Below are 18916 nucleotides of genomic sequence, written 5' to 3' on the forward strand. Positions count from 1 at the left end.
TTAAAGTCAACTACAAGAAAATTTAAAGTAAGATCTGTATATGATTTTGGTACTTTACAAGAATATTTAGGCCACATTGTTTCAGCAATCACCATTATTTTTTCTCAACAGTGACAGACAGGGAAGTGTGAAATGTGTAACTTGAATGTGAGTGGGTTTCTGATGCAGCTCTTTTGAGAAGGGTCGGGGCGGAGAGAAGAAATGCTTTGGGACCAGATGCCACAGGAGGGGAGCCACGTCATACAAAGTCCTGGGGGCAAGCCGCATGGAGAGAAGCTGCACGCAAGAGTGCCAGCATACCCACGGGAAACATCATTCTTGAGTCATGTTCACCAGGAACATAAAGCAGGGCGTGCTCCACTGGAAAACGGCACGACTGCGTACAGATCTTTCTCTACGTGGACTGTCAGTGTGGATGCAGCTGGAGTTACGTAGCCAGCAAAGATTGCTTACTGACAAAATTAATTAGGGTAACACCAAAATTTGGAGCACTTTTCCACTTAAACCCAACAGTCATCAGAACCAGGAACCTAATCTTTGCAAAGCCCAATTCCAGCAGAATTTATTTTTAGAGAGTTCCAACTGTATGTGTAACACTGCACAGGGTGCCCTATTTTCAATGATTTAGAAACAGAAGCTGTCTTCACATGTGCCCGGCATTGCCGGAGAGCACGCTCACCCTGACTTACACCATGTCTCCCCCCAAGCAGTACTGAGGACAAATTCGGTCAAAACTATTTTAAAGATTTTATTTATTTGACAGAGATTACAAGTAGAGAGAGAGAGAGAGAGAGGGGAGGAAGCAGGCTCCCCGCTGAGCAGAGCCCGATGCAGGGCTCGATCCCACGACCCTGGGATCATGACCTGAGCTGAAGGCAGAGGCTTTAACCCACTGAGCCACCCAGGTGCACCTGGTCAAAACTATTTTAAATCTAATATCTGAAGTGGGGAAAACACTGCTGGTACCCCCAAAACAACATAATCAAAACAGAAAAGCCAGCCAACCATGCCCAGCCCCTTTCCGTTGTGGCTAATCCGTTGCACGCCTGAGACAACATGTGCACTAGCATATTTTGGTGGCAAAATAATGCTATCGGTTCAACAAGTGAGAGACTCAATCCTGGGAAGGTAAAGTGGCAATTTGTATCTTTAAAACCAAAGATGACATGGGGTGCCTGGGTGGCTCAGTCCGTTGAGTGTCTGCCTTCGGCTCAGGTCATGATCCCAGGGTCCTGAGATCAAGTCCCACATCGGGCTTCCTGCTCAGCAGGGAGCCCGCTTCTCCCTCGCTCTGCCTACTTGTGATCTCTCTCCGGGTCAAATAAATAGAATCTTAAAAAAAAAATAAACCAAAGATGACGAAGAGAAGTGTCAACGATTTACAAACAGTAGATTCCTGTGGAAATACACAGCCACGTGTTATTTAAAAAAGACCTAACAACCGTACACCTTTTGCTCAGGGAGACACGGCAGAAATAACTAACATTAATCAGAAACATCTTGTCTTTATTGGTAGTTACAATCACTTGTTTGAGACGAGTATTTTAAGACTGTATGGGTGGGGAGGGGGCAGGAGGAGCACAACAACAGGAGGGCCAAGCGGAGACACAAGTCAAATCGCCGGAGTGGATGGCCACGTCCACCTGCGAGCACGCTCTGTGGAGGAGGCCGAGGTGGGAGCATGGGGGAACCTGCAGTCAGGGAGGTCAGGAAAGTTCCCTGAGAAACGGATGCTAGTCCCCCCGATCCCCTCACACCTCATCTCTGGCCAGATCAGCGGGATTCACTCGGGTGAGGAGAGGAGAGGGCACCCTGGCTCAGGGGTCTGGCAGCAGGGGCAATTGGCAGACTAGAGGGCGTGAGCGCGGAGAGGGACAGAAGGGCCGTGTCCCCCGGGGTCTGTGGGGTCCTGTCTGTAGGCTGGGACAATAGGAAAGAGACTAGGGGTTGTTAAGCAGGAGCAATGGCCGAAAAAGATGTGTTTTAAAGACATTGTCCCCTGCTGTGGATAGGAAGACACACGGGCGGTGTGGGGCGGTGTGAATGGACCTGGGGCCGCAGGTGTGCAGTTACTCCAAGAGCTGGTAAGAGAGGCCAGGAGGGCAGTGGCACAGCCACTCTCAGAGGCACATTTGACAGGACGGGGTGAGGAATGAGATACTGGGCAGAAAGGAGAGGGGCACTAAGGTGTCTCCCAGGTGTCTGGCTTGCACGAGAGGCTGGGTGAGGAGGCAGTCACTGAGAGCTAATGTCACGTGGGCAGCAGGAGGCTCAAGTCTGAGAAGCAGAGGGAGAGTTCTAGAACTCATTTTTGCTTCCTGTGCTCTTACAACCCTTCTCGAGTCTTTGGTTTAACATATTCCCTCGTTGTGAATGCGATCCCTTTCGAGGCAGCCTGTTCCCTTCCAGAAGGCTGAAAAGTGCAGGACATCAGCCACAAAGCTACAGCAGTAATTAATCACTTTCCAGCAGCTATAAATTAATATCTTCCCAAACCCTTTGGTCATTGATACACTTCAGTTTTATTTTTTCCTTTGAGAATGGGCAAAAAAGGAACGTCGCTTTTCAATAGCTCGATGAAAAAGACCCTTTTGACAGAGGGGCTGTGGTAACGTTGTTCACTGGTCTCGAGAATGGTCTCTGGAGTGGGTGCACAGTGCGCGGCAACCCGCGGGCGAGCTGTCCCTGGCGTGTCCAGGCCGCGGCCCGCATCACGCGCGCTGACCCCGGGCACCTCGGCCTCTCAAGCATTTCTCCGGGGCGTCTTCGCCTTTCTCCCAAGAGCTGTGTTTTCACCATGCATCTTGGGGAGGCGGTTTCTACTACGCAGCGAGGAATCCGCATATTCCATCTTGATTTCCTAAAAGGCTCTAACACCAGGAACATCTTTTTCCTTTCTGTTCACTGCTTCATGCAGCCTTCTCGGCGGGATCCAACCTGTTATCAGTCCTGCTCCTGGCATTGCCGCTAAAACGCACCTGTTGTGCAGTTTCAAGATTAAGTCCTTGTCTGCCTCAATGCAGGTACCCCCTTTCGGTTTTCCTAAAGCCGCTGAAGGATTGTCACCTTCTTTCTCAAAGCAACCAGGAGAACAAATAGAGCTGGAGGGTTTTGAGGCGAGAGACTTCCCTGTCAGGGTGTGAAGAAAATGTAAAAAGCGTTTGGCTGCCTGAAGTCTGGTAACTGATAACTGAGAATGTTCTCTTCACCTCCACGTTGATTTGGGGTTGGTAAGCCCATTGTTCTGTGATTCCGAAGAACTGCTGGCAATCAAAGACTAACAGCAAGTCTCCCTTCCTTCAGAGACTGCCTGTTGACTCCCAGCACACAGGCTGCCTCAGGCTCAGGGCAGAGACCAAAGCCCTGGAGGCAGGTGTGAATCCCCAAACCTGTCTCTTCCCCGGAAGAGGAGGACCCCAGGACTCTGTGGGTTCTGGTGCATGTAGCTTCCCACTGGGTCCTGGTAAGATGCAGATCGCACAGCTCCCCGGAAAGGAAAACTAGTTGCCACTGAGGTTGCCCACAGAAAGAAAACAGTGCTCTTTTCTGTGTTATGTCAGAGATCTTTACTTAAAAAAAGCTAATTTTGCAATTATGATACCATTAAGAAAAGATCTTAAGTAATTCCTAAGGAGGGCTATTCCTTTTCAGTGATGGAAGCACCCACCCTTTACCCTAGGACATCCCCTTTCTGGGCACAAGGTGTAGGAGAGAGAAACGTCAGAGGTACCAGCACCACAGACAGGTGCACAACAGCTTGACAAATACTGAGGAGCTCCGCCACAGTGCCCATCCAGAACCAACCCGAGTGATACCTGGGAATGTGGTCACGAAGAATGCACAGATCCTGTCTGCACTCACAGACTTCTTGTACCTAAAGAGCCAGTCTATCGCATGAAAAAGAGAAAGAATCCAGGTCCTGACATCTCCATCTTATAAACTTGCTAGAGTGATATTCTGTAAAGCTCTCAAACAGAGAATACACTTATCCTGGCTCCAATGCCAGGAAATATTCGGTATAGTCATTTCTAACTTACAACAAAATCATTCTAAAATTCTTAGATTTCCTGAGCTGAAAGCAGCACTGGCCCACAAAGTTACTTCATTTGTGAGGCAACACTATTCAAAATTAGAGTAAAATGTGTTGTAGGAAAAGCCTGAATGCTGAGCAAAAAGTCTAGATCATGACCTTCTCACCATTTGCTCTTACCTGGTATCTAACAGTCAAAGGCCATTTAGAAAGAGTTAACTTTCAAAGCCATGGACAGAACCTTATGGGGTTCTGTAGCTGTGATTTTTTGTTTTTTTTTAAATCTATTCATGGAAGTGAAATTCAAACTAAGAATTAAGGTCATCTTTGGGAGTGCTCCCACAGCCCTTTATGCTACCAGCTAAGGGGTACTGGAAGCCCCTTGCCCAGGATGGTCACCAGGATGCTTCCCAAACCCCAGACCGGGACAGGCTATGACACAGATCAGGTCCTCTTCACTGCGTTTAAGCTGTCTCTGGTGCCGTCCACCCCAAACACAGCTGAGATGACGCAATTTCGCACAAAGCAGGATGGGGTGCTTCCCGCGGTCAGCCTGAACGCTTTGCAGGGTGGCGATGAGGCTGGTGCTGCTCCCTGAGATACACTTGACTTCAACCATCTTGCCTTTTCGTAACTGGAGAGCTCGAGTTGCCTGCACTGTGGTGCTGCCTTTCCCTGGGGACAGATGGACTGGAAAGCCGATTCTTGAGGGGACCATCCCAGCTGGTCTGGTGGAGCTGTGAGGTCTGTGGGGCAGAGATGCTAGTGGCCATGAGGTCAGACATGTAGACAAATGGCTTAGCCAAGTAAAAAGGGGCACAGTCCACCAATGTGAGGCTCCCTTGGGTTAGTAACGGGAGCTCCGACCCACTCTGTGTGTCACCATGGGTCACCTTAGATGGAGGACAGCACCCAGGTTTGGACTAGAGCATGGACAGGAGATACTCTGAATGAGGAAGGCAGGTCTAGACACGGTGGGGAGCTTGGAATACTGCAGAATGTGAGGAGGACAACCGTGTCTGAGAAGGCAGAAGGCAGAAAGTCAGGGGATTTGGGGAGACCAACTTAGCCCTGAATCAAGAGACTGCCAAAGTCCGAGATATGGTTTCAGGTTTGCACACCCATTAGTTTCTCCAAATGCTATCCAGTAACCAAGGCTTGGGTCTAGTATTCTCCTCTGATATCCATCAGGGACAAAAAAGTGGGCATCTGACTTTCCACTTTCCACCTGCGTCCCTCTGAGTTTCCCCTAGTTCTCTTCAGGGAGCGGGAATCCCAAAGGCCAAGCCTTAGACATGCAGTGGCCACCCCAGGGACCCTTAGGGGATTACAAAAAATACAGGCTCGTGAGACTCCCCCTGCCAGTGGCTGGGGTGGGTACAACTCCCGCCAGGCAACACAGTCGCTTGTTTATGGAACTTCACAGACCCTAATCCATAAAAGGGTTGCTCTACATTTTGGACTTGGATTCCTTGGATCTCATTAAACTAAAAAAAAAAAAAAAAAAAAAATATATATATATATATATATATATATATATATATATAAATAAATAAATATATATAATCTTAGTCTTTTAAGAATTAGTATTTGGGGCACCTGGATGGCTCAGTTGGTTAAGTGTCTGACTCTTGATTTCAGCTCCGGTCATGATCTCCGAGTCATGGGGTCGAGCCCCCACACCAGACTCCACACTAGTGCAGAATCTCCTTGAGATTTTTTTCTCCCTCTCCCTCTGCCTATCTCCCTGCTCACACGTGCATGTGTGCACTCTTATAAATAAATGAATAAAATGTTTTAAAAAAATTAGTGTTTCATTTTTTTCTAAAAGTAGGCTCCAGGCCTAATGTGGGGCTTGAACTCATGACCCTGAGATAGAGTCACACACTCTACTGACTGAGCCAGCCAAGCACCCCTTGTTTTACCACTGTTTGATGTGAAGACTAATAAATATACTCTGTGGTTACCACGATAGTTATGAAACTCTGAAAGATTTGATTAAAGACATAATCTTAAAATGCCAACAGAATACTCAATTCTAAATTCTGAAGGGAAAAGAGGCTAAAAACTAAGCACAGTATTTAGATGATAATGCAAAGGCTTACATTTAATTGCAGAAATAAAAACTCTACTTAAGCCTTTGAAACCTTTTCTTTGTCTTTCAATAATGTGACTTCTCCAATCACAGCTATTATTTTAAAACCTAACTGTCCAAAATCCAAAGGGCTAAATTCTTCGTTAATACACATCACTCCAGTCCCTTCAGGCCCGTGGACCCCACGGCAACTGGGTCCTGACACATTTAGAAGTTTTTTGCCCCTTCCCTTTGACATTTTAATGCACTGTCTCCATTAACGTATTTCCACATCAGTGGCTCCCCGCCCATCAGCAGAATTGCGTCATACTGGCTTCAAGGAAAATAATACAGAAGAAGTGCCTCGCTGGCAAACAGCAACAGGGGAAATGAATTATAAATACACCTCCCTAAAGACAGTTGCTGGAAGACATGTGTGTATGTGGGATGCCCATGAGATATGGACGTAAGCGGCTCTCTACAGCTCAGAGGACAGGCTAACCCACTGCTTGTGCTGATCAAGTTACTTTACGATTAAGATGACTTCATGGGATATAATGAGTGACAAAAGTTAAAAAATGTTAGAATTCCCAATCTCTTGTTTCACTGAAAACAAAAATATTTTTTGGAAAGATTTATTTATTTTAGAGAGAGAGAGTGCTAGAAACAGCTAATGGGGGGGGAGGCGCAGAAGAAGAGAGAGAAACCCAACCAGACTTTGTGCCCCCAAAGTGGGGCTCGATCCCACAACCTTGAGATCACAACCAAGAGTTGGCCGCTCAACTGACTACGCCGCCTGGGCGCCCCCTAAAAACAAAAATATTTTAACAAAACTGATTTCGGCTATCCTAGTTTTTGGTCTGATGTAAGTATAAAAACGTAGGTCTCCAGATTCATGGTTGTGATAGTCGGTATAGAAGTTCCCTTGCAGGAAAGAGTGATACAACTTTCCAAACTGACTTACTTTTGCTCATTTTTTTCCCCTAAAACTAAGAAGCCTGTGAGTCTGGCTCTTTCTGAAGTTCAATCAGTGCACGGGCGCATCTCTCGGGGACAGCACAGGGAAGACGGACGTGGCTGTGCCAGCATCAGCGGCTGTGCGCCCCTGTGGGTCCAAGGGCTGACTCGGAGCCCTTCCTCCAACAGCCATGCTCTGGCCCCAACGAAGCCGGGTGCTAAAGCCATACCGGAGGGTGGAGACTCAAACCCATCCGCCGTGTGCCCTGGAGCAAACAGTGACTTCACCTCACAAGGCGCGTGGTTCCAGAAACGACGACGCTGTGTGCGGGGTCTGCGTGGGGAGGTGCCAGGCCTGTGGTTCCCTGCAGGGGCATCGCAGGGAGGGCAGGGAACTGAAGCCCGGACTGTAATTCAGAAGCACGATCTCCACCCAGACTTGGGCCGATGGCTGGTTTCCGGCAAGAGAACTGCCCTTAGGCATGACGGAGAACTAAAATTAAGGTGTTTTCTTTTAAAGGGAAAATCGAGAGAGACCGCACTAAGGGAAGCCATTAGGACACTAGTGCAGAGCCGGCCTTGCCCACCTGTCCCTGGTGGAAGGGTCCCGAGCAGCTAACTCAGAGAGACTGGTTTCCTCCACCATGAACTCAGGGGACAGAGGCTGGATGACACCTATAATCCCTCTAGCTCTGAGGTTCTACTGTTCTGTCATGGAAACCAAACCCTCTTGGAATGCAGAACGGGGCATTATCTTCCTTCTTTTTAAAAAAATTTATTTGAGAGAGAGACAGCGCGGGCAGGAGAGGTGGAGGGAGAGAGCGATTTCCAAGCAGACATCCCTGCTGAGCACAGAGCCTGACGTGGGGTTAGATCTCAGCACCCCAAGATCACGACTCAAGCTGAAACCAGGAGTCAGGTGCCCAACCAACTGTGCCCCGCAGGCGCCCCTGAAACATTCTTGTTCTGATGAAAGATCATAAGGATCTGTGTCAGAACTCTGGCATAAGCCACCTCAAGTCACCAAAGATGAGATTCAAACTGATACCTGGGGGTGCTGGGGTGGCAGTCTTCAGGGAACCGAAGGATACCCCCGCCTAAAGATGTGGGGCTTGGTGGGCCGTCTACAAGTTCACTGAAGTCATGCTTCATCCTGGGGCTCACGTCCAAGGCAAAAACCTGGGTAACTCCGATGTAGCCAAATCCACAAATCGGCTGTATTTGGCAAGAGTGTTACCTGTTGGACGCTTCCTGGTGCCGCCCAGAATGGACGGAGGCAAAACCCACTTAGCAGCCGAGGGAAATTTATGTGTGTGTGTGGCCTCAGATTCATGGCAACGGTTCTTTTGGGGCAGTGGCTAAAGTCCCTCCTAATCTTCTGGCCAGCTTTGACTTTCCTCTGCGGACAATGTCTCAACTCTGTTCAACATGGTGCCATAGACAGCCATCAGAACTGGACGGAGGGTGACAGTCACTTGCCGTTCCTGAATTAGGCTTCCCATCAATCATCTAATGTTTCTGCCTCTCAGTACTTCAAAAGAGCACCACCTTAACCAGAAATGCTTTAAAACTAAACAGAGCAGCGACGCCTGGGAGGCTCAGTCACTTAAGTATCTGCCTTCAGCTCAGGTCATGACCCTGGGGGTCTTGGGATCGAGCCCCCGAGTTGGGCTCCCTGCACAGTGGGGAGCCTGCTTCTCCCTCTCCCTCTGTTCCTCCCCCAGCTTGTGCTCACTCTCTCAAATAAATAAATAAAATCTTAAAAAAAAAAAAAAAACTAAACACAACAATGCATTTTCTGAGTAAAATGTGTATCAGTGTATATGGCGGGGGGAGGGGCATCCTGGACAAATGCATGGTATAAATTACTGATTCCAAATAATTAGACATTATTACTGAGCTAATCTAGTACTCGAACAGTAAGAGTTACCATATTCTATTGTAAATCCTGATAATCAAAACAAGGAATTCCTTTATTCAAAAGGTAAACAAGAAAAAAAAAAAACCCAAATCTTCTACACGTTCCTTAACCTACTCAGGGCAGCACGTGGGTTTCACCCTTCTCATGCCAGCCTTAAAAAGGGAATTAGTGAAACGGCTTCCAACCAGTCAGACCTGTGTGCTTTCTGTATCATCTTCTCTGCCACGAGCTGCGAAAGCCCAGAGTGTAGCTGCCGTGAGCTGGCATGTCTCACAGCGAGCTCTCTGTTCCTGTCTAATTGCACACGTATGTGCGCGCACACACACTCACTACCTTTGTCATTAGTATGTCTTTTTCAGTTTCTTTCAGAGGCTGTGGGCCCTGTGGGACTCCGATTCAAGAAAGAAGGCATTTGAACAAACTCTGTGAGGATGTTTCTGCAAGGCCACTTCTTCCCCAGGAGAAACCAATGTTCGGCAAATGCGTTTTTCCAAACTGCCCACCTGCCTTCCGCCCAGCACGGCTACCAACGGGGAAGACGACAAAAACAAAAGCGAAAACACGAGTTTGCTGCAAGGAGATGTGGAAAGCAAAAGCACGTTGAAAACCAAATTTCTCAACCCACAGCACTAAAACATGTACTACACATGTTTTCTCACGCTCAAGCTTCTGCTTTGGGGGAAAAAAAAGGCACAACAGGTTACGTGGATGGCGAAGGGCAAAGGAAGGAAGATTTAAAATAGAAATAAAACTTTCTTCTCTTTCTTTTTTAGAAAGAATGCTGTAGACATAAAAAGGCAAAATTCTGAGCTCACAGGGATGGGGCCGCAAAGACGAGCCTTTGCCAAGTGTCCTTTAAAAGATTTACAAAGAAAAACTCCAACATCTTTCTTGTTCTTATTTTTAATTAAGGAGGAGGTGTTGTGTTCTAAGGAAGCTATGCGGATGCTGTTGGCTGAAACGCAGATTGGATCTTCTCGTGCTGGTTAGCTAACATTGATTTTCTGCCCCAGTGGAAGAGATTTTACTCTGATGCATGCCATTTAAATTCATTTTACACAGCTGCTTAATGTGGCTTGGCAAGGCACAGCCAAACTAGCTTTGTGGGACTAAATAGAACTCCAGAGTTGGTGAGGGACAGATCCTATGGATTAGCAGCTGATGATGAATGCCTCCCTTTCCCCTCTGTGATTTTCCTACTGACTCATGGACTGACCTTGAAGGTACCACAAGAGAGGAGGAAGAGGAAAAGACAAAGTCCCAAAAGAATTATGTTTACCTAATTCTACATTTATTATTTCGCTTTTAGGATTATGTTTACAAAATTCTGTATTTGTTGGCCCACATTTAGGACCATGTTTACAGGATTTAGAACTCTCGACTGCAAAATTATCATTTGCTCTTGCTGTCTAAATAAATGTATCCCGAATATAAAACTATTGGAGGGCTGTCTGTGTTACGTATTCACAACAAGTCGTGAAAGCACAGTTGTATACGTTTAATCTTTAAACAAAGCCAGCGGACTGTTCCCTGTTTTATCTTCAGCAAAAATGTGGCGTGTTTCTACTGCAGCTACTGAAGAGAATTCAATCTCTGTGGGATAATCTTACTGTTACGATATGGAAAACAATATCAAGAATAATATTTTCACTAAATAAATTGCTCAATAATAATACACCATAGGAGCATTTACTAACCTAAAAATGGTGACAGCCTGCTCTTATAAAGCTTTGTAGTAAGGAAAGAAGAAAGACACTTTTTGTTGCTGTATGTAATTCCTGTGTTGAAATTGACAACAATATGGCAACACTATGTTTAGAAAGCAAATTCTGTGTTGGAGGATTTGGTTGCATTTTTCTGGGGACTTTAATATTCTAAAACTCCTTGTGAGAAGTAACAGAAATCTTTGGCACAGATATCTGCTCAGTGATGATATAATGAAACCCCTCTTAAGTCCTATTAATAACCTGAGTCATGTCTCCTGCAGCGAGTCTCCTGTCAAATAAGGTTGCTGTGCTCGGAATTTGGGGATGTGTGTGGGAGCAGGTCACCGTAGTGGCGGGAATGACAGTAACACAGTTGTGATAACAGTGCTGTACGACACAAGTTCCCAGACAACACGAGGACGACAGTGGGGGAAATCACGCCAGGGGAGGTGACTTCATTACTCTGATGGAGCTCAGAGTGTGCATTTCCCTCTCAGGCACGAAGGAGAGAAGCAGCCATGCCCAAAGCCATGCAGAGACGGGATCTGGGGACGGCATGCAGGGCGCCACCACACTACCACGGAACCGTCCAGAAGAGTGAAAAACGGAACAGAACAAAACGAACAAAAACCCCGAAACAAACGAAAAGAAACAAAAAGACGACCCCCTCTGGGATGGATTTCCTTTTAGGTCTTTCGCTTTCTTGTTTGGGGTGTTCCTTTTGCAGCCAGATGGCACGGTCATTAACGGTTTAAAAAAAAAAAATGCCCAGGTCCCGCAGCAAGTCAGGGTATGTGGCTACCTACCCGTACTGGTCAGGCTGGTGCATCATGGGAGCCTGAGAGTTGCCATAGTTGGGGTGCTGGGAAGAAAACATGGGGCGTCCCCCAGCCCCAGACTGGCTGGGATAAGCAGGCGACCTAATGTATGGTGGCCTAAAGCAGAACAGAAGAACAACTTCTTTGGATTTGTTCTGTAGACAAGTCTGAATCCCCCTGCGCTTTAGGTTCTCTCCACGTGTGGGTGTGAGCGCTACAGAATGTGGCCTCGGCCTCTGTCCCATGCAGCTGCCTGCCAGGGGGACCGGAGATGGTTCCTCGAAAAAAGGGCGGGGAGGAGGGCAGGGTGAAGGAGAGAGATGGGGGAAGACTGTCAGAGCTGGTCCCCATGCTCACATCAGCGCACCCCTGACTCCGGGACAAGCCAAAACGCACAGTCCTCAGAGCGCCCTGAGGGCTGCAGCGGATGGCCCAGGAAGGCAAGGCTCTGGGGTGGCCAGCTGCTCAGAGGCAGACGTGACAAGGCAGGGATGTGTTCCTCTGCACAAATCGGTAGAAAATGCCACATCGGCTGATTCTGGAAGGGAACAGCGCAAGACTCTTACGCAGAACAGCTAGTTATGGCCTGTCCCTCTGGGTGTCTTCCTCCCAGGCCACCAGCCGCAGCCTCTGGTGCCATCAGGCACTTTCCACCTGAGAGGAGCTGGTGCAACCATGAACAATTCGGTTCAACCGATCTCAGAACTTCAGCTGGACCAGGAAAACTGGTGTTCATGGACAGGTTTATTAAAACACTCCCTAGACAGGGGTGGAGTTCAGGAGATTTTAAGGAACTGTAATATGGATGAGAGAGAGAAAAAGAATGACTCACTTTCATTTTGATTCCTCAAGGGAAATTTATCATTATTTGGAGCAAACGTGAGACTAAAGGGGTCCCTAACATCCCCCGAATAGCAGCTTCAGAGGAAAAGTAACAAAGGGACACATTTAAATACACACACACACACACACACACACATTTTTCTTTCCCTTTGACAAAAATCTGATGCTTCTATCTTTTCTTCTGAAGACACCCTATCTTCATATGTAGCTTTCAATGTGCTTTGATTTAAAACGTATTTTAGCATTTGTTCAACATAATGTAAAACATACCTATAAATGCTTCTCTTAAAACTATTCACTTCTGTCTCATAAATTTTTCATTAAGTATGTTATTTTTATGCAGTTTAAATAACTTCAACAATTTTAAAAATCAAGATTAAAAACAAGTAAGTAACTGAGGCTAAAACCTTGCTCTGTCAACTTAAAACTTTATGAAATATTATCTTTGCTTTACTGGCCGCATTTTGGTTTGGACAGATAGAGAGGTAGGCCTAGAAAAATAAAATCTACCATGAGAGTATGAAATCCATAATCTCACACAGAAACATTTAGACAAACACACACAATACGAATATGTGCATAGACAAAGATCCTATTTTATAAAGACTGTTATGGTGGGTTTAAAAAAAGAAAGGAAGGTGATTCTTTTTCAGTAGTTTAGATTTTAGAAGCCTACATTTTCAGCTTTAGACCTTTCCTGCTTAAACCTTGCTCCTCTGATGGGACACCCAGCTATGCCGCTGCCCTGGGCGCGCGTTGCGAGGTCTAGTCACGGTCATTCTAAACGAGCTCCCACAGCGGACTCGGCCACCACTCAGGTTCCTCCCTCCGTGTCTCACAGATCGTGGTCTGCCACTGACTTCTCTGTACTTTAAGGGACAACTTGTGTGAACACCAAAGGGATGGCCAAGCCGAGCAACACCACACTCCCCACCCCGGGTGGCGCGGGCGTGGGGCCCGCTCGCAGGTGCGCACGTAGACCACCTGCCCCGACGGCATACCTGCTCTGGGCCGAGTTTGCAGCGGCCTGCATCACTGCAGCGGCTGCCTCCTGTGCCTTACGGTTCACGGTTGGCATCGGCGGCCCCATTCCTGGCCCTCCCTGCTGAGACATGCCGGGAGAACTGGGGGTCATGCTGCTCATATTTCCAGGAAATGGTCTGTTCTGCATCCCAGCTGATGGCATTCGTCCCAGGGGCATAGCACCACATGGCTGGCTTGGCCCTTGTCCATGCATCTGGTTGTTGGCATTGATGCCCATGCCGGGCCCCGGGCCGCTGTAGCTTGCACTGGGCACCCCGCTATACGTTGGGGGTCTGGAGTAGTTACCTAAACAAAAAGCAAACACAAATTAAAGCCTTTTACTCAGTATCTGGACTGGTGAGAACATTCGCTGGAAATGCTTCTTGTCCAACAATGTGGTCAACACAGAACGGCAGTCATTATCCTTGTTAACCCTTCCCCTTTGGCACGGATGAGGCTGGCTGTGTCAACACGTGCTCGCTTGGCCCATTCCAAAGGCAAAGAGCCACACAGGACCGCTGCGAGATGGAGGGGACATGCAGACTAATCATCCAGACCATCCAGAAACAGGCAGGGGACGCTGGTAGTGAGTGTTGCCTCAGTCCATCCAACGCTCACATGCTTACCTTTTAAGCAAAGTCATGATTTCAACCCTAGTCCTTGGGAACACACCACTGAGACTGCAACCACGTCACCACTGTGCTCGACAGTCCTGATCCGGGGCTCTCAGAAAGACAACACGTGAGACAAACGTGTGGTCAAAATTATCCTCCAAAACCCCACAGGAGGGGCGCCTGGGTGGCTCAGTGGGTTAAGCCTCTGCCTTCGGCTCAGGTCATGATCTCGGAGTCCTGGGATCGAGTCCCACATTGGGCTCTCTGCTCAGCGGGGAGCCTGCTTCCCCCATCCCCCTGCCTGCCTCTGCCTGCTTGTGATCTCTGTCAAATAAATAAATACAATCTTAAAAAAAAATAAAATAAAAAAAATAAAACCCCACAGGGGATGTCGTATGGGGGCTCAACAGCAGTCTGGCCAAACAATCTGCTTTTCTCTGATGCTGGGAGCACGTCTGGTTTGTTTGCGTGTTTGTTTTTTTACCTGAGCACCAGATGAAGCAGCTAGTTTGTGCTTAGTGCCTGTCTTAGGAAATATGGCTTCAAGCACTACCCAGACGTGGGCGCAGTGAAATGGGGACACTGCGGGGAGCAGGCAGAGCCTGAGGAGGACATGAGGGACCACAAGTGCACCCCCAGCCCCATTCACAGTGGGGGACACACTGAGGAGAATGGCGGCTTTAAGGGTCCCAACTATTTCAGTAGCTCTGTCTTCTCTCTCCTTCCACACCTTTTATTTTGGCCGAGTGTACATAGATTAAAATCAAATAAATTAAAGGCATATGTAACGTCATTCCAATAATAATAATAATTGAAGATAGTAACTGCCAAACCACACCACGTACGACACGCAGGGCTAAATGCTTTGCTTCGATGATTACATTCATTTCTCCAATAACCACATGAAATACATATAAATGACGACGATTCCATCTACAAATGGAGAAAATCAACAGCTAGTAGGTTAGGAGTCAAGCTCAAGCCAAAGGATTATGGGACCCATGTAATTAACCAATAAAACATGCTGCCTTCCCACAAATGATTACTGAAATAAAATGAATGTAAAAAGCATTTGTAGAATACAGATCAGTGTTTCCCAATCAATCCTTACTGCTTTCTGGAAGAATCTCCTTGTCAAAATAATGTAACTGTTCTAGGGGATATAAAGTTAAATACAATGCAATTCCTGCACTCAAAAAGCTCAGAGTGTGTGTCTGTGTGTGTGTGTAGAGTAGCAGGGATAAGACAAGAAAGTGTAGAAAAGCAAAAAAGAATAAGTGTGCTTGGGGGTGGGGCAGGGATCAGCGCAGTAGGGGAGTTCGGGAACGTTTCTTTGCTGGGCGGGGAGCTCGGGAACCTGTAGGTGGGCAGGCCCTGGGACCTGGGGGAGCTGGTGCCAAGTGACGGCTCCACACAGACTGTCTCCCAGATCTTAACTTGTTCTCCCCGTTCTAGGTTTCATCTTCTTCCCCATAAACCAAAGATAATCCCCTCTACTACTGTCTACTTGCGCTCTTGCTAGGGTTAAAGGACATTATGTATGGGCAGTAGTGCAAACGAGCACGTGAAAATGGGAGGGAGTAGGTATCTGGGTGGCGAGTCAGGCAGAGGAGAGGACAGCACACGTTACAGCCAGCCAGACCGCAGACATCAGGCCACTGATGAGCTCTGTGTGGCTGTGTGCCGGGCACCCTGCGGTCAGAGGGCACGTTCAGGAGGGCCTTGTGTTCCAAGCCTCCAAGTGTACGGTTTATCCTGAAGATAAAGAGGAGTATCTCCAGGTTTTCCAGCAGAAATTGGATTTGATGAGTAACAATAATAAAAGCAAACACTTAATATTTACTGTGTGCTAAGCTCAATTCCAAATTCTGTGTGAACTCATTTAATCCTCGTTTCAAGCCTAAGAGGCCTCTGTTATTACAATCCTAATTCTGGAGATGAGACACCTGAGGCACAAGATGTTAAGGAGCCCGTCTCAAGGTCATGGGCCTGCTAAGCAGAGAAGGTACCGTTCGCACGCAGGTAAAATCTGTGTGTGTGGTTCAGAGTCCGAGCACATGACACTACTGGGTGGCCTCTCAAACGCTTAAGGAAAAACTATACTTATGTGACACATCATCGCAACCATAAAAAGAGGTTTCCTTAATCCACACGTGTGAAACTGCATCACCTATAAACCTACAAGAGATCTGCAGCCTTTTCAATAGGGCCTGGGTACATCACGTGAGCTTTCTCGTTGGGTGTCCGTGGAGTGTGTTATTTATTGCAGATGGCGAGAAGGTCACCATTCACAGGGACCATGGGCTGACGCGTTTGCTGTAAAGGTCTGGATGGTACATATTTTAGCTATATGGGCCAGATGGTCTCCATACACAAATGAGAGTGCCTGTGTCCCAATAAAACTTTATTTACAAACACAGGTGGTGGGCCAACATTGGTCATAATGTGCTGGCCCCTGCTACAGACCAATCACAGGACAAACCAATATAGTGCTCCACCAGCACAGAAGGGGACTTGTTACAACCAGCAACTTCTTCAACTCTGAATGTCCTCTGGAAGGCGAAGGAAAGCCTAAAGGGGAATGACAACAGAGTGATGCCCCAGTAGTTCAGGAACTGGAAATGGGAGGAAAACAAGAGAGACTAGAAGGAACAGGAGAGGTGTGAACAGCTACCATTCAGGTCCTCATGAGTCGGTCTTTAATAGCCAGCTCCTTGAATTTACGCTGCCTTTTCCTAAGAAAATACTCTGCCTTTGCGGAAATAATCGAACGGACACTGTTTCCACGTAAAGCGTAAAACATTCACTGTTGATCAATTTCAAAGTTCTTTATAAAAAGTTCTTCAGTTGTTTTGGAATCTCCCACCCCACAGGACCACACATAAGGTCCCCGTCTGTCTTCCTGTCACACCATTGTGGTGGAAAGGGCACCTTATGCTTCCCCGGCTTGTGAGGGACACGGCGCGGTGGGTAGGCTGCTGGCCTGCCTCTTCCTACGCCTTCTTGGAGCACAGGCCTCCGAAAGCTTCTCTGTGGGCAGAGTTAAGACTTGTCTCTATCCTCACTGACCTCACACGCCCTCGCTTCCAGACAGTCTGATAGCATCAGGGAACACAGTGCTCTTTTTTGGCTCTTGCTTTTATTAAAAATAAATAAACTCATTCACAGTTCGAATGCAAATGAAATTAATTCACATATTTATTCGATTACTAGCTCCCGCCCTTCCCCAGCACTTGGTAAGTGACTCATTTGGTAAGAAACCGGATTCAGTGAAAACATATGTACCCTTTGCTTTCGAAGGAAATGAAATAACACTTGAATCTTGTTTTAGAAAACAAGCGTTTGGACATGGTTCTGGCAGACGGGGCCCACAATGCAGTTTTGTTAGAGAGAAAGTTCCTGATTTTGTTGAACTCTGCTTACGGCTGGAACAGAGAAACCCTGTCAGCCTGAGCTCTTGCACTTCGGTATAACTGGCAGTCAGGGGCTGTATTTTAAGGAACACAAAGGAAAGAAATGACTGAGATGTTCGGTTACCCTGGACCCTACTTCTTCCATCTCATTCATGGTGCGTGCTAAGAGGAAGGGCTGCGTTTCAATGGCTTTGCTCCATTCCGCAGCTGGTCTGCGGACAGCAGGTGGGCGGGGTCCGTGTGAGCACACAGCCCAGGCACACACTCACACACGCACGCAAGCACTTGTGCGTAGAAAGGCCCATTGAGTGCTGTGCTCCCAATCTCATTCTCCTCAATCAGTTGGGTTGATTCCATGAATTGGCACTCAAAAGCACACGTCAAGGGAATCCGTTCTAATTACAGAGGCCTCTGTTTGGGAGAAGAAGTACAAAGTCCCCTTTTCTTCTCCTTGAAACGCTAAAGACTCCTCATTAAACTCACATGCCTGGATAAAAATGCTTTCTAAAGGCTTTAAATGGCTTAAGAGGCAGCAACGGATGAAGTGCAGGCTCTAGAATTTGGGTCTGAATAGCGGCATGACCTTGGATAAGTTACTTAACCTGTCTGACCATCGGTTTTGCCATCTGTAAAAGTAAGCACGATCATGCGGACCTGGCACCAAGGGACTAGCAAAGTGCCGAGCACAGAGGCCCCGCATACACAGGAGTGGCCACCATCATCATCAACGATCACAATACTGTCAGTATCGTGGATAACGGATGATCTTTCCCCATAATCTTTTTTAAAAATGTGTGGAAGGAGTGAAAAGTGATTAATGCCCCCCCTTGCCTTCTCGATAACATATCTTTCTCCCCCAAATAAACAAAAACCAAACACGTAAGCCAAGCAAAATATGAGAGGAAAAGCCAGGAATGAGAAGTGCAATCTTATTTCCATGTTTCTCTAATAGATTAGTAATTTGTTGGCACCAGCACCGACAGAAAACAGATGGATCCAGCGTTAAGCACAATGAAGGCAGCAGATGCTGGGCCAGCCCACCTCAGCTGGACGGGTCTTCCAGCCAAGTCCGAGAGCCCACAGTTTTCAAGTGGGTTCATCTTGGCACACCAATTTCGGGAAATCGGTCACCAGATAAATTCAGATTTCAACCTACCAGGAGGTGTAGTCAAGCACTAGCTGGAGCGGGACTCTGTTCCAGTCACATTATTATTTTAGCAGGACCACAAAAAATTCTGTACCTGACTCTGGAATATTTAATTTGCAAGTTACAGTCTATATTCCAAGCCTCCTGCCTATATTGAAGAACTATTAAGTGTTTCCACTCACATAAGAAGTTTTGCTTCTCAGTGTCATCGTTTGACAAAAACTGGAGAATCACTTCTACACGCAAGGCTCCCTAGCATTTCCCCCATGCTGTGGAGGGTAAAACGGTGCCCAAATCACAGACCAGACACTTTGCCCAGAGCAGGAAAAAAATAAAACGGACTAATTAGCTATGTATTATGATAAATGTA

The 18916-nt window shown here is 47.2% G+C and overlaps 1 protein-coding gene across 10 annotated transcripts in view; it reads right to left on the bottom strand.

Moving 5' to 3' along the window:
* Positions 1-18916, bottom strand: part of ARID1B (AT-rich interaction domain 1B) — a 439398-nt gene that overhangs the window by 46984 nt on the left and 373498 nt on the right. For 6 of the 10 annotated variants that reach the window (XM_059176677.1, XM_059176681.1, XM_059176674.1 and 3 more), the window contains 2 exons: positions 13351-13678; positions 11495-11623 (listed from right to left, as the gene is read on the bottom strand). In XM_059176677.1, coding sequence (XP_059032660.1) covers positions 11495-11623; positions 13351-13678 — 457 coding nt within the window. The remainder of the gene's footprint in view (positions 1-11494; positions 11624-13350; positions 13679-18916) is intronic. The other 4 variants (XM_059176683.1, XM_059176682.1, XM_059176678.1 and 1 more) reach the window with 1 other exon arrangement.

The sequence above is a fragment of the Mustela lutreola genome, chromosome 6 (genome assembly GCF_030435805.1).
Source record: "Mustela lutreola isolate mMusLut2 chromosome 6, mMusLut2.pri, whole genome shotgun sequence".
NCBI classification, from domain to species: domain Eukaryota; kingdom Metazoa; phylum Chordata; class Mammalia; order Carnivora; family Mustelidae; genus Mustela; species Mustela lutreola.